Genomic DNA, 17,500 nt, shown 5'->3' on the forward strand with positions numbered 1-17,500 from the left:
ATATATATATATATATATATATATATATATAAACATACACACACACATATATATATGTCTGTATATATATTTTCTTAGTATACACATCGCGGCGTACCTGTTGAATATATTCTGTGTTCAATCTGTAAAGGAAAACAATGACAGAAGTTCGACGTCAAACTATAATTTTATTGTTGCCAAAATATCAATGAACGTGATATGATTCCATATTGTATCTGTCTCTTGGTCTGTTTTGTTGGCCTACCTCTTTCTCTTCATCAACTTCTCTCTCTCTCTCTCTCTCTCTCTCTCTCTCTCTCTCTCTCTCTCCCTCTCTCTCTCTCTCTCTCCCCCTCACTCTTTTTGTCCTATTATAAAAAACTGTCTGAATATGGTGTCTTCAAAATAAAAATCTGTCCTAATTGCTTGTCTTCAAAATAAAAACAATTTTACTCTGAATTCTAAAACGTATTGCGTTCTTTTTTTCTCTCACTGCTCTTGGTGCTTGAATTAAAATCGTGGATGCCTCTGTGTGTGTGTGATATAAACATATGCATATACGTACATGCATATATTCATATACGCATACATTATGTTCGCAAGCAATAGAGTGCCGTTCGTTGAGGGCAGCCAAGAGCCAAGTAGTTGCGCTGAACCGAGCGATGGATTTTGTCTGCCGCCCAATTATCCTGATGTGTGTGTGTGTGTGTGTGTGTGTAATTGAATTTGCAGATTCGTTGCTTATTTTTCCGCTTCACATATTGCCCAGTTGTCCGATCGGTATTCATTTTCAGGTTCGATCGCTCTGTGAAGACAGAAATTACTTGCATTACTTTTACAATACTTATGCAGCGCAAACACACACACACACACACACACACACACACACACATACACACATACACATACACACACATTACCCACAAATATGTGTATGTTTATTTATATGTATCTATGTATGTATATACACAAATGTATATGCGTGTATATATATATATATATATATATATATATATATATATATATATATATATACATATATTATTATTATTATTATTATTATCGTTGTTGCTGTTGTTGTTGTTGTTGTTGTTAATTCTGCGATCTGGCAGAATCGTTAGCGCGCCGGGCGAAATGCTCAGCTGTATTCTGTCTGCCGCTACGTTCTGTGTTCAAATTCCACCGAGATCGACTTTGCCTTTCATCCTTTCCGAGTTGATAAATTAAGTACCAGTGAAACACTGAGGTTGATGTAATCGACTACGCCCCTCCCCACAAATTTCAGGCCCTTGAGCCTAGAGTAGAAAAGATTTTCATTATTGAGGCTGAGAGCTGGCAGAATCGTTAGCACACCGGGCCAAATACTTTGCCGTATTTCGTCAGTTTTTACGTTTATCAATTTACTAAGTTGAATTAAATTTTAAGTCTAGTATTTTATAGATTTCAATGGATTTTATACTTTTCTTTTAGATTTTATAGATTTTTAAATAAGTATTTTGTAGAGTACGCTTTTCTGGATGGTTATTGGTCTCCTTCGTTGTTTGAATTGTATCTCGATGGTTCTTCTCTAAATTATATATATATATATATATATATATATATATATATATATATATATCCTTTAAACTAGTGTTTAAAGGATATATATATGTGTTTCTATCAAAAACAATAGAACATAGAGATGATCTATCCGATCGACCTACCTGTTTTTCTACGAATTTAATGCTGATCTCAATATCTCAATGGATTTTCTTAATCCTAAAAGCTAATTCATTATTGAGTGTAACATCAGCAATCATTAGACTATCTCACTCACTGTTACGATACCCCATTGACGACCTTAATTGTTTTTTTGTTGCCTCTAATAACCCTTATTCAATTTTTTTTAGAATAAAATGGTCATTCGCCATTTGCAACTAATTTAAGAATAATTTCAAACCTTTTCTTGGTCCTATCGTTTGGTGTGTAACCAGATAACTTTATTTGGAAGGTTAAGTACTGAATGTGTTCGCACCGTTCTTGAGGCTGGCACATTTCAGACACATTCTTGATTCCTCTTACCTGGTCTGTTATTATAATGTTTATTTTGGCAGTTTCCCGACACGGTGGCATCTTTTCTGATGGCATCTATGTGGAATATACATGGCTCGGGTTCCGTTGGTGGGTATGTGCTCTATTCATAACTCGATGCCGAATAAAGGTAATTTTCTATCTAAAGGCGTCGTGGATGGAATTTGCTCTATGTTGCGTAGTAGACATAGCTTGTCCTTCGTCCCGCCGACCGTGGGGTGAAGAATCCGTTAAACAATGACACGTCATCAGTACAACAACTGGACAGTGCTGTTTAAATATTAAATATAATTGTCCGGTATTAGCAATTGAAGCAGGATTTAATTAAAATAACCTTGGTGGTTAACATATTTAGTTAAGTGACTAAGTTGGTTTAGTCCAACCAATTCAGCACTTTCTGGAGCTCTTTTGAATAGAAGTGATAAAAAGGGTCTATTCAGTCTTGATAGAGAAGGACAAATGTTCTCCATGTTATGTCGAGACTCCTTTCTTCATAGCAGACAAAATTTATCATCAGCGATATTGTGGAATTCAATCGCACATCTACAAATCACTTCCGCACAATTTTTTTTTAATGGCAAAGTCATTTGATAGAAACACTTAGAGAACGCATGGAAGGAACCATTGAGGACTGTTAAAATACGGACTTGTAATTAATTTTTAACAAATGTAATGATAAAACTGAGTCAGTGGGAAGGTCACAGAGGTGCGACCAAAATTTCGTTATTTCCAAAAAATATACGTAAAGGGAACATAAGAGTTTTGTAGGATATAATTAAATACCTAAAATGATTCCTCAATGATGTAATGTCTCCCTCTCTCACTGTATATAGATAGATAGATAGATAGATAGATAGATAGATAGATAGATAGATAGATAGATAGATAGAGAGCAGACAAGGATCTATATAGAGATGTACAGACGCTCTCTGTTAGTCATCGTTGAAGAGGGTGAAAACACGACTCTCGCCGTGCTTTCACTCTCTTCAACGATGACTAACGAAGAGGGTCAATCCACATATTGTATTTTTTATCTGAACCAAATTCTTAATCCCCTGACGAATACGATTTTTTCATGATGCGATCGAACTATTCATCAATAATAAAAAAAAATGCGTCTGAAACAGCTGTAGTGAAACTTTAAACCATTTGTCTTCTTGTATGTGTATGTGTTTGCATGCATATATATATATATATATATATATATATATATATATATATATATATATATATGCGAAGTACAAGCACAGAAGCACATGTGTGTGGAGGAGCAGCGAAGAAAAAGAGCGAGAAGAGAGTGAGCATACGTGCAAGAAGCATTTTTCGTTTTTTGGTTCTCTTCTGCGTTCTTACTATCACAACTGCATCTAGAATGGTGACTATTCTTTGTCTGTTCTTCGGTTCTAGTTCCTGTTTCGCATTGCAAGTTGATGAATCAGAGAGTTGACAGAGAAAATACAATATCTTGGTTATCAGGAAAATACAATATCTTGGTTATCAACATTTGGGTGGGATGACCTGAAAGTAATGGATCTGGGTTTTTAAGTATCGGAGGGAAAACTTTAGTTAAGGCTCATAGCTTTTAGCATTCTTACGTCACAGTTATATAATGTGGCACCTTAAAATGGAAAATTGTTACTTTAAATTGGAATGTGGTACTTCAGATGATAAATTGGTACTTTAAATGGTAAACTATAAAACTGTAGATTTTGGAGGATGTTTGAAAACTTGGCAATATCTATCATTCATGTTTATGGACAGTCTTCCTTGTATGTATGTGTGTGTATGTGTGTGTATGCATGTATGCATGCACATGAGAAAGAGAGTGCGCGTGCAAGTGTGTGTTTGTGTGTGGGTGGATGTTTTGGAATTTGCGTGTGTTGTTATTTAGTTTTATTTTTAGATTTCTTTCCTCTGAAGAATGAGCCGGTTTCTAACCTAGATCCAAGACTCCTTCGTTAGAATTTCAACAACATCAGCAGAGTATTTGTGCATGTTTTGAGTATTCATCCTGATTTGAACGTCTACCGAATGCTTTATAGTGAAGGTTAAAGAATTACGTTTGCCTTAACCAAACGAATCAACCTCTGTCACAATGTGAAAACCAGAAGGAAAAGAAAATGATGTGTTCTGTGAATGATACCAAAAATAGTAAATCTTATTACATATCAGGAACCAGAAAATGAACAGATTTTGGTCACTGACCGGGGATGGGACATCAGATGTTGAATTCCTTTTCCCTCAGCAAAATATCACCCGTTTCAAAGAATTTATCCGTCAAAGAATATTGTGACCCAGCCGCCACTGGTGGGGGGGGGGGTGATGATGATGATGATGATGATGATGATGGTGAAGAGGAGGAGGAGGAGACGGAGAAAAATGGCGGTGGTGGTGGTGGTGGTTGTAGTGGCAGTGATGATTATACAAACGATGGTGGCAGCGGCGGCGGCGGCGTTGTCTCCAGTTACCAATTCCCTCTCTGAACTTAATGACTCAGTTTACCCAGTAAACAGATTTCTCTAACAGTGACGGCATTCTGAATGGTGGAGGGGCGGAGGGGTGGACGGAAGAATTCGAAACGACCAATAAAGAAGGTGAAGAAATATATGTAAACAAATAATAGTGAACCGTTAAAGTGACGACGACGACGACGACGACGATGATGATGATGATGATGATGATGATGAAGGGGGATTGGGTGCTTGTGGTAGTGATGATTGTGATGGTTATGACGAGTACGGTGGTGGTAGTGGTAGGGGTGACGATGGAGGTCGTGAAGGGATGTTGTCACTGCTGGGAAAGTGGATGTGACGATGATGATGATGATGCTGGTGGTGATGATGATGATGGTGGTGGTGGCACCGATGACAATGATGAAAACGATAATGGTGACGACTTTGTCGCTGCGGCTGCTGTTGATGATGATGATGATGATGATGATGATGATGATGATGATGATGATGATGACATCTTTAATTAGAAAGAGGTGAGCAAATGGTCACGACAGTGGTATGGTTAAGTTTGGGGTTAGGGTGAAGAGGCGACATTTGCCTCCTTCTACACACACACACACACATATTACACCCAGACAGAGGGAGAGAAAGAGAGAGAGATATAAGTATTAAAGTTGACACTACTTTTGAAGTTTGCTTCGTCTGGGCTGTTCGAACAGTCGAGCACATCTCAGCCCAAAATAAAACTCGGAGTAGACTGTCACCTTTGCCACCATATCTGTCTATCCATTGAAACTCAGAGTTCTATACCAGATAATGTCTGCTGCATCGACAATATACTTTTGATCTACCGTACTATTGTTACATTATTGTGTGCCTGTTTGTACACAGACCACCCCTTTTAGAATATAACTAACATAGAATGTTTGCATGACAACCATTTCACAATCTTCCTTTTTCTTTTCTTCTTTCATCTCGTTACTTTGTTGTTGTTCTTCTTGTTATTATTATTTAAGATGGCGAGCTGGCTGACTCGTTAGCGATCCAAGCAAAATGCTTAGCTGCACTTCGTATGCCTTCACGTTTTGAGTTCAAATTCTGCAGAGGTTGACTTTGTCTTTCATCCTTTCGGGGGTAGATAAATTAAGTACCAGTTGCGTACTGGGGTCGATGCAATCGACGAGTCTCCTCCTCCAAAATTTCAGGCCTTGTGCCTTTAGTACTTTAGTAGAAAGGATTATCATTATTAAGTTAATGAGCTGGCAGAATCGTTAGCACGCCGGACGAAATGCTTAGCGGCATTTCGTGTGTCTTTACGTTCTAAGTTCAAATTCCCCAGAGGTCGACTTTGCCTTTCATCCCTTCGGGGTCGATAAATTAAGTACCAGTGAAACACTGGGGTCAATCTAATCGACTCATCCCCATCTCCTTAAAAAGAAAAATTTCATCTTTTCTGCCAACACGAGAAACGTTTACTGTTGTTGTTGCTAGAGTCGTTCATGACAGTATTCTTCTTATTGATGTTGTTCATTTAGACGTAACATAGTTTTGATCAAAGACTTTCCAACCACGACCACCCTGCCTATTGGTCAAATATCCAGTATTTAAGACCACGTGTTGCTATTTTTCCTTCTCGTTTATTAAAACAGCAGTGTATGATATAACAGCATTTTGTTGCTATTTCTAGCGTGGTCCAGTGACTTATACACGCTATTGCCTCGACTTGTTGTTGCCGTTGTCGTTGTCATATCTGGCATCTTTTTTTGTAGTTGTTGTTTATCTTGTTATTGGTTCTCTGTTTACAACAACAACAAGGGACAGGCAAGGCCGAAAACAGTGTAAAGCCTCTCTCACGAGTTTCTATCATCACCACCATCATCACCATCAGCAGCAGCATAATTACCATCACTACCACCATCACCACCGCCACATCAAACACCAGTACATCATCATCATCATCACCACCACCGTCGTCATCATCCTCATCATCGTCACCATCATCATCATCACAATCACCAACAACAACAACACACCACCATCATCGCCTTGGTCATCCTCACCACCACCACCACCACCACCTAAACAGATACTCTTTTGTAAGTCTGACACTTATGTCTTTCAACACACACACACACACACACACACACACAAACTCTCTCTCTTTCTTTCTTTTTTGTCTTTTATATTTCAACCATTTCTTTTGTATAGCGGCCACACACGCACACACACACACACATACACACACACACACACACATGCAGACACACATACGCTCACATATATACCACTACACGCGCGTACATTGAAAGAGAAGTTGATAGACTGAATGAAGATCAACACACGTGTGTGTGTGTGTGTGTGTGTGTATTTAGATACAGGCTGTTGTAGACCCATGCATATTAACATATATACACGCATACACACACACACACATATATCTATGTGTATACATATATGTGTGTGTTTGGGTATGTAGTATTTTTTGTGTGTATATTTAGATTTACGACTGCAGTTGATGCATCAAGAGTTGCACGTAGACCCCCCAATTGCTCTTGAACCTTCCACTGCAGACGATACAAATATCCACAATGGTGAAACGTACGTAGGGAACGAATGATATAAATTGCATCGTGTGTTTATCATATTCTTCCCCATGTGTGTGCATGTGTATATATATATATATATATATATATAATATATAAGTATATATATAATATATAAGTATATATATATATATATATATACACACACACACACCTATCCAAACATAGTCTCAATAATTGAATTTCTTTCTCTTTTAGTGATGGGTAAACTAGGATTAAACGGTAAATATATATTTTCATTGCTTTCTAAAACACTGTTTTGCAGACAAGTAAAACGAACGTAGAAGTGAATAAAATATGAGAGTCTAGTAAGATTCGAACCCCTATCTCTAACATCAATCACCTCAGTGTAATTTACTTTATGCTCTAAGCCCACTTCCTCTATCTACACAACCTCGAAATCAGTTTATAATCTTTGGTGCATGTGTATTTTGTATGTCTCTATTTGTCATGGCGTTGTTGTTGTTGTTGTTGTTAGTATTACTACTCTTGTGGTGGCGAGCTGGCAGAAACGTGAGCACGACGGGCAAAATGCTTAGCGGTATTTCGTCTGTCTTTACGTTCCGGGTTCAAATGCCGCCAGGGTCGACATTGCTTTTCATCCTTTTGGGGGTCAATAAATTAAGTACCAGCGAAACACTGGGATCGATGTAACCGACTAGTCCCCCTCCCCACAAATCTGAAGCCTTGTGCTTAGAGTAGAAAGCTTATTATTTTTAAATTACGATGTATGTAAAGAAAAGTTTGCTTTTTTTTGGAAGCGTTGAGATGTATTGAAATATACAGATGTGGAAATATTTTACTCTCAGATGCATCATAATAATAATAATAATAATAATAATAATGCTGAATAACATAAAAAAGGATAGAAATCCTTGTATTGCAGCAAAATTTGCCAGCAATGAGACACGAACTCACATCGCTGCAATTACCGGTCATGGTGCTTTACCTTTAAGCTAAACTGACTACGACAAATTCTTCAGCAATTTTTTGAACTTATAAATATAGCTTTTATAGACGCTATATGTGAAATTACGATGTATGTAAACAAAGTTTGCTTTTTTTTAGAAGCGTTGAGATCTATTGAAATATACAGATGTGGAAATATTTCACTCGCAAACGCATAATGATGTTACTGTTGTTGTTATTGTTTATATGTATGCTTTGATATTGTTCAGACGACGCCAAGATTCGAACCCGAAATCTTTTCCTTGTTGTTATGTTTGAAAGTGAAAGTAGAGGCCTTCGATTAATTTGTGCAACTCCTTTCCAAGAGGTTCAGCTGATTCGAATCTCGAAGATCGAAGAAAGGGCTAAACTAAAAGAGAAGGCTCCAATGGCCGCGAGGGTGGGGAGGGAGTTAACTAGCCTTGGCATTCATATTCTGCTGTGGGAACGGAAATGCATCAATAGCCCGGACCCTTAATTCTCAACTAGCGCAGTCTACTTAGCCGTAAGTAGTTATCTAAGGGTTGGAACAATTTGTGTTGGCGGCCAACACAGATAGATACATATATACATAGATAGAGAGAGAGAGAGAGAGAGAGAGAGAGAGAGAGAGAGAGAGAGAGAGAGAGAGAGAGACGGACAAATAGACAGATAGATAGATATATAGCTTGACGTATATATTTGTATACATACATACATGCATACATATATATATATATATATATATATATATATATATATATATATACATGCACACAGAAATACATACATGTCCATATATTTAATTCTGACGTACACACATGTATTCTTATATACATACAAATACACACATGTCTGCGTACGTTCACAGCCCTCCGATCCACCCATGTTTACTTTCCAGTCCAATATTCCACCAGTGACTCCCAACGATGCTAAACAATCTTGAAATTCTGAAACCCATTTATTCTACCATAAAAATGCCAAACTTTGGTCATTAAACTTGAAAAACCTTCCACCGACTTCAAGACGTCAGCTAAACAATTAATTCTGCCCCTCCCCTTTCCTTCAACACCCACTGCCCCCTCTCTCTCTCTCTCTCTCTCTCTCTTCATTTATTCTTTTACCTGTTTCAGTCGTTGGACTACGGTCATGCTGGGGCACAGCCTTGATGGGTTCAGTCGACCCCTAGTAATTATTTCAAGTCTGTTGCATATTTTATCGAATTCTTTCCGCTGAACCGTTATGTCGCAGACACGTACGTGTGTGTGTTCGTGTGTGTGTTCGTGTGTCTGTGTGTGTGTGTGTGTGTGTGTGTGCGTGCGTGTAGCTGGAGGCACATCAAATATTTTAGCTGACTCCTATCTACAAAACAGGACCTAAACCAGAATACTGCTCACATTTATGGGTCAGTGGTGCTACACACACACACACGCACGCACACACACACACACACACACACACACACACACACACATACACACACACATACACACACACACACATACACACACACACACACACACACACACAAACAAAGAAACACATGCACACCAATATCCGAGACTGCATTCAAAAGAAGACCTTCAACAAATTGGTAAAGTTTCCTTCTGCAACATGCAACAACCAGCGGGACCCAGTTGGGTTTTCCCCTCCTCAATTTCTTGTACCGATGCTATTACGTTTGCTACTCTTTTTGACTAGCAAACTAACCTCCCCCCCCCCCCCGCCACCTGCCTTTATTCAATCTTGGTGTGTCTCCTCCCACTCCCGCCATTTCTTTATAACCAATTCTAACAACATCCATACGCCCTCATCCAATCCGTCCACTGTCTCCTCCCACACTTGCCATATCAACACACGGCACCCTCTTCTAGGCCACTCCTACTGTATCTCCTCTCTCATAATCCCATACTAAACGCCCCACCTAATCTCCCCCCCCCCCTCCTAAACTGCCTCCTCCTATAATTCCGTCTCTGCTCACATTTTATCCTTCTTACCGCCATTGCCCTACAACTGCTTTAACCCAACTTCACATATATTAATCACACCAATTGAAGAAAACCTGCTCAGATCTTAGACCCTGATTCTCTGCCTGTCTCTCTCTCACTGTCACTTTCCTTTTCTCTCTCTCTCTCTCTCTCTCTCTCTCTCTCTCTCTCTCTCACCCCTCTCTCTCTTTAAGTATTTATACAAACTGACGCCATTTAACTTGAGCTTTTCTACATAATTAATTATTCCCTGACAACGGCATTTCCTCCGGTTTTAGACTTTATTCACCAATATTCACGGATACCTCGCCCCCGCTCTCCTCTTCTTTCTTTCTGACCCCTATTAATCTCTTGAAGAACTTTTCACCATTCAAACGTCTTTAATGTTTACAACAAAGGTGCGAGTCATAACCCTTGCCCATGTTACCACATTTTTACTAAAATTTGAGAAATGGTTAATGAAACAGGATAGTGTTATGTTAACAACGTTAGTAAATGTTAATAATTAATTCAAGATAAAAGAAGAAAAACCGTTGATATTATACCGGATATCCTTGAATTAACGAAACGGTTTGCAGTGGTTCAGTCCCACTGCGTAGCACCTTAGCCTCGTGTCAACCAAAGCCTTGTGAACAGATTTGGCAGACGGAAACTGAAAGGAGCCCGTCGTGTGTGTGTGTGTCCACCAATTGGGATTTGGTACTGGTGTATTTACTTAGCGGTTCGACAAAAGCGTCCGTCAGAATAAGTACCAGGCTTTAAAAAAATAAGTGCTGGGGGTCGACTTATTTGACTAAAATTCTTCAAGGTGGTGGTGCCCCAGCATGGTCGCAGTCTAATACTGAAACAAGTAAAAGATAAAGAGTTAATTACTTTCGCTGACACAGAGGAAGGCACCTGGCCCCCTCACAGTCACACGACACACAACACTCTAAATATCCTTTTTTAGCCCTTGACCCTTTGCATGGCTTCCGAGATTGGTGGAAAAAAGAGAAACGATGGGAGGGGAATTCTGAAACTATGAATGCAGTCGGAATGTTTGCAACAAAACTGCAACAAGTTGCCAAGTGGTGATGTTAAAACCACGAAACAGATCACGTTTACCACTTACCTAGGAGGTCATGGCAGGATTTGAACTCAAATGGTAAAAAAAAAAAACGGAACAAATACCGCAAGTTATCTTGATCGATGCTCTATCGATTCCGGCAGTTCGCCACTCCAAATTAGTACTTTTTATATGGATCCAGAAAAAATAAAGGTAAAGTTGACCGCGACGAGATTTGAACTCAGAGAATAGAGACTAGAAACAGAGGCCTTCAATCCGGCGCTCTAACCACACAACCAACTCGTTTCATTTATTCTAATCCTTTCTTTACATAAAACCTACAACAATTCATGTCTTCTACACAGGACTTATAATTGAATCGAAATATATATCGCCATACAAACAGGCCTCACGGCAGGTGGTGTAGATAGATAGATAGATAGATAGATAGATAGATAGATAGATAGATAGATAGATAGATAGATAGATAGATAGATAGATAGGTAGATAGATAGATAGATAGATAGATAGATAGATAGATAGATAGATAGATAGATAGATAGATAGGTAGGTATTATCGTTGTACGGATCTCACAACGATGTGCATCCATATATATTTGTGCGCGTGTTTATGTGCGTATATATGTATGTATATACAAATGTATGTATGTATAGCGTATGTATGTATATACCTACTTATAAACTCAAACACACTCACACACACACACACACACACACACACACACATATGTATGTGTATTACCATAATGCAAACCTCACAATTGTCTGCATTTATTACCATTATACAAACCTCAGAACTGTCTTTGTGTGTGTGTGTGTGTGTGTGTGTGTGTGTGTGTGTGTGTGTGTGTGTGTGTGTGTGTGTGTGTGTGTGTGTGTGTCTGTGTGTGTCTGTGTCTGTGTGTTTGTGTGTGTGTCTCTGTGCGTGTGTGCGTGTGTGTGTTGTCATCAAATACCTGGACCTGACAACGGTTTCTTAACGTTTTCCTTTTCCAGATGCCACCAGAAATCTGCGGAACGAACTCATGTCAGCCTGTTCTTTATACACACGGGGTATAGACCAACAGTACAAAGATACCCGGAATTTTGGTAAGACACCTCTTATATACTTCTACATACATCTATGTACATGAATATTTTATATATATATATATATATATATATATATATATATATATATATATACATATTATTTATATTATTTATATTATTATATTCTTATATTAATGTACTAAACTGATACTACTCCGATAAAATAAAACTTAATGCATTGAAGATGCGACACCTGAGAAGGCAAGTCATCGTTCTTGTAAAGGAACTAAAGCACTCCATCATATTAGAATTATTGCCAACCTTGCTTATTACCAAAGAATCGAGGAAAATTGAGATTCAAGATAATTGTTGCAGTTACAATTGGCTAGCGCTACAAGAAATTGGGTTGGATCTAGAGGTGGGGAAGCGGGCAGATAGGTGTTGTTAAACACAACTTGAGTAATTTAAAGAATGGTGCTCAAAGATGGATCAACGTCATTCAGAGGAGAGACTTACTGGGGTGATGGGGGGGGGGATCCATGCTTGGAACTATGATTTGGGAAAATATGTGTGTGTAATGTATAATATATAATGTGTCAGTGTGTGTACACAAATAGGGAGATATATAATTAGAGAGAGATCGGGGGAAGAAGACAGACAGATAGATAGACAAACAGACAACTAGACAGACAGACAGACTGACTGACTGATAGACAGACAGACTGAATAACATACACACACACAGATAGATAGATAGATAGATAGATAGATAGATAGATAGATAGATAGATAGATAGATAGATAGAGAGATAGAGAGAGAGATAGATAGACGGACAGACGGACGGACAGACAGACAGACAGACAGACAGACAGACAGGCAGGCAGGCAGGCAGGCAGGCAGATAGATGAGAAAGAGAGAGAAAGATCCCACCATGTAAAATTTATGCGTTGAAGATCACCCAGATCTTGTGTCTATTCGTGGACAGACATTCATTACGTCACTGGGTCATGTGATACATTCTCTAAACATCAATCTTCAAATATTTAGATTTCCCGAAGATTTGGCGATATCAAATTGATTTACGCAGCTGAGAGCGAACCCCTAATGTGGGCGATGAAAACCTTGCTAAACAATCCCTCAGAACTGAAAAGAGTAAGTGAAACACTTGCTGGGCGTCCAACAATGTGTTTATTTCTTGTTACATTAACGCTAGCTGGATAGGTAATTGAACTAATACCTAACACGATGTCCTACACTTTCAGGGTTCGGTTCCTGTCAGAGCCTATTACTCTTACCTTTCTCAATTTGGTGTTTAACTCTTGTAAGATCAACTCGTCCGAGATCAACCTTGACTCTAGAATATAAACCTCTTGCTTTAATCTATTCTAAATTAAAACCTTCCTTCAAAATTTCATGTTATGTTCTAAACACCAGCTTAATGACAGAATTATTTTCTAAATTCTATTAGTATTTTCGCGGTAAAAGCAGTGTATTTCGAAGGGAATTTGGTAAGAAAAGGGTTGAAGTGACCTAAATTAAAATCGTCCATCAAAATTTCATGCTAATTTATGTTCCAAACGCCAACTTAATGATAACAAAAGTTATTTTATTAAATTCATCATTTAATTTAAAATAAACTGAAAGAAAGAGTGTTTCGACATAAAAACAAGATGCCTGATATGGAATATTGGTTCCAAATTCTGGCACATGGCCAGGAATTTCGGGGGATAAGTCAATTACATAGATCCCCAGTGTTCAAACTGGTATTTATTTTATCGACCCCAAAAGGATGAAAGGCAAAGTCGACCAAGACGGAATTTTAACTCAGAACGTAGCGGCAGACGAAATACCGCGAAGCATTTTTTTTTCAGCGCGGTAACGGTTCTGCCAGTTCTTCGCCTTCTTAATACGAAATATTAAAATACTTGATATAAAATACTGTTAGTAATTGTTGTTCAGAGCAAATGACGTTATCCAAGTTCAGAGATCGCACGTTCGAATCGATTGCAGGTTATTTTTTTGATAAACACCTAACTGTTTTCCTTCTGTACATCTAGCTGTGGAGTATGTCTGACACACGCAATTCTTCTCGAGACGTACAAGTGACAGTATGAGATGTTATCAAACAGCAGACTTATGTTTCATTCACTTAACACACCACAGATCTTCAAGATAAGCACAAATCTGACAGAGTTACTGCTGTACAAGAGACGAAGTGGGATGTCTGTATGTTATCATTATCAGTTCAAGAAATATAGAAAGAAAATCTATAAAATGATATCAAGAAGAAAAACTAACACAATCTGTGAAACATTATAAATTAGAAATTTAATAAAATATATCACGTAAAATTTATGAAACCTATAAAGTTAACATTAAAGGATTGTCCAAACAAACAAACAAAAAAAGCAGCTAGAATATATAAATATGAATATAACATGTGAAGATACGTATCTACGGCTACATCTCTAGTGTTATATCATCTTTCGTTGGTAGACGAGCGCCATGTTCTTTTGAAGATGTCAGCGGGATGTGAACAAATGTTAGACATAATGTTTCTATTGCAAACACTCGTTGGACACATTGTTTTACCCTCCAGCTAAGATGTCTACCTCGCCATTCAACCATGTGGCCTCCCTCTTTTACACAACCCTCTTTTTCTTTTCTAACGACGTTCTGTCTTTTCTCTTTCTCCACGTTTTCTAAAACTTTCTATACACATTAATGTGTGTGTGTGTGTGTGTGTGTTGTAAGCTGCAGATGATATAAACCTGACAGAAGGGAGGAAAAGAGATTGATAGAAAATGTTTCTACTCAAGAATGCCTAATGCCAGAGAAATAAAAAGGAAGATATAACGAAGAAAGAAAAAAGGTTAAAAAATAAATAAAATGAGTGAAGAGGGAGAGAAAGAAGGAAAGAGACAAAAGAAACATCCCTGCTGTTGATTATACTTCCATTCTTCCCTCACACTTTCTTCTGTCTTTCTCTTTGTTCTTTCATCTTGCGCCATGTCGGACCCGCTGCTCCAAATATGGTCGACAGCCGACACACCACGGCTGTTGGATTAAGCACAGGGAGGCCCGCCGTTTGTTTATTTTTGCCACTTTTCACTTCAATGAGTAGCTAACTTTCAAAAAACGAAACTCACAGGAAAAAAATGAGGAGAAAAATTTTGATGGAGAGGTCTTCGTATTTTTTTTTAGTTTTGTTTAATGTCTTTTTCGTCATGAATCAATTGTACGTGTGTGTGTGTGTGTGTATAGATAAGTATGTCTGTACACTCAAACACACACACATACACACACACACACACACATGCACACATGCACTCATATAAATATATATATATATACTTACATAAATGAACATGTAGATATATACGTGCTTCTTCATGCAAATGTATGTGTGCGTGCGCGCCTATTTCGTGAATATCTACCTATCAATCTTATTTGCCTCTATCTATTTCTATTCATCAATCTTTCCATCTATCTATCTATTTATCTATCTAGCTATCCACGCATCTAGCTACCTGTCTGTCCACCACCCTATGTTCTATCTATCTTTTTATCTATTTATCTATCCACCTGCCTGACTGTCAATCTAACCATCTCGCTATTTTCGTATTTCTTTATTGCCCACAAGGGGCTAAACATAGAGGGGACAAACAAGGACAAAAAAAGGGATTAAGTTGATTACATCGGCCCCAATGCGTAACTGGTACTTAATTTATCGACCCCGAAAGGATGAAAGGCAAAGTCGACCTCGGCGGAATTTGAACTCAGAACATCACGGCAGACGAAATACCGCCAAGCATTTTGCCCGGCGTGCTAACGTTTCTGTCATCTCGCTATTTTCTTTCTATCTATCTATCTAGCTATCTATCTATCTAGCTATCTATCTATCTATCTATCCTTCTGTCTGTTAGAGCGAAATTGGCCGTGGGAAATTGTACTGAAGACCTGTAATTCAATAATCCATTTTTGTAACACATTCTAGCAAGCAGATTCTTCATAAAAAATACTCGACCACTTCAAATTCAATCTATCTATCTATCTATCTGTCTATCTATCTATCTATCTATCTATCTATCTATCTATCTATCTATCTATCTATCTATCTATCTATCTGTCTATCTATCTATCTACCTATCTATATGTATGTATGTATATATATATATGTGTGTGTGTGTGTGTGTGTGTGTATGCATGTAAGGTTGAATTTTTGTATTCTGTGTGTACATTTGTGTTTAATTAAATTTTGTTCTATGTGTGCATCTGCGCGAGCTCATATGTGTGCGTGTGTGCGTATCTGTGTGCTTGTGTGTGCTTGTGTGTGCTTGTGTGTGAGAGAGAGAGAGAGATAGAGAGAGAGAGATGCCGTGACATTTCCCAGTCCCTCCACAATAACAATGTACAGACCCGAAGATTTCTAAAAAAAATCAAAGACTCCCATCGCAAAGAAGGTTTCGCCAGACTTCTCACCTGTTTAAATACTACTGGTGGAGGCGGCGGCGGCGGCGGCGGTGGTGGTGGTGGTGGTAGTGGTGGGGTGGGGGGGGGGGGGGGGGGGGGGGGGTAATGATATCTTCTGCTGCTTCTATCCTCGCACCACCACTATAATCTCCATGTATGTGTGTGCATGTATGTACGTATTTACGTATATATATATGTGTGTATGTAGGTATATGTATGTATGTATGTATGTATGTATGTACGTAAGTATGAATATGTGTGTGTGTGGTGAGTTTCTATTATGTTATTAATAGCCGAGAAATGGCTGCGAGCTGGCAGAACCGTTAGCATGCCGAGGCGAAACGTTTAGGGCATCTCATCTGCTGTTACGTTCTGAGTTCAAATTCCGCCGAGATCGACTTTGCCTTTCATCCTTTCGGGGTCGATAAATTAGTTACCAGTTGCGTACTGGAGTCGATCTAATCGACTGGCCCCCCTCTCCCAAACATTTCGAGCCTTGTGCCTAGAGTAGAAAAGAATATATCTCATGTGTTAGGCCAATGTTTGGTGTGGGATGTTTTCATGTCTGATATATGTCTGATTGTCATGTTTGATGAGTGATGTTTGAAATATTGTCTTTATGTCTGATATTTCATGTTTCATGGGTGATGTTTAATGTATTCATTACATGTCTGATTTAAAATGTATGATGTGTCATAACCAATATGTTTATGCTTCACGTCTATTGTAGCATGTTTGATGTAACGCGACCAATATATCATGTTTGATGTGTGATGTTTGACACATCGTCTTCATGTCTGATGCACCATGACAAATATCTCTATATTTGATGTATAATGCTACGTTTCCTATATCAGGACTCATGTTTGAAGTAGCATTTTCCATGTGTCGTGTAGAATATGCCGTAT

At 38.4% G+C, this 17,500-nt stretch overlaps 1 protein-coding gene across 2 annotated transcripts in view; it reads left to right on the plus strand.

Annotated features, from left to right (window-relative positions):
* Positions 1-17,500, plus strand: part of LOC106874348 (forkhead box protein F1) — a 93,596-nt gene that overhangs the window by 48,081 nt on the left and 28,015 nt on the right. Inside the window, exons 2-3 of one of the 2 annotated variants that reach the window (XM_089338603.1) lie at positions 7,304-7,327; positions 12,083-12,175. In XM_089338603.1, the coding sequence (XP_089194729.1) occupies positions 7,304-7,327; positions 12,083-12,175 (117 nt within the window). The remainder of the gene's footprint in view (positions 1-7,303; positions 7,328-12,082; positions 12,176-17,500) is intronic. The other variant, XM_089338604.1, reaches the window with a different exon arrangement.

This window comes from Octopus bimaculoides, chromosome 20 (assembly GCF_046866305.1).
Source record: "Octopus bimaculoides isolate indiv1 chromosome 20, ASM4686630v1, whole genome shotgun sequence".
In the NCBI taxonomy this organism is placed as follows: domain Eukaryota; kingdom Metazoa; phylum Mollusca; class Cephalopoda; order Octopoda; family Octopodidae; genus Octopus; species Octopus bimaculoides.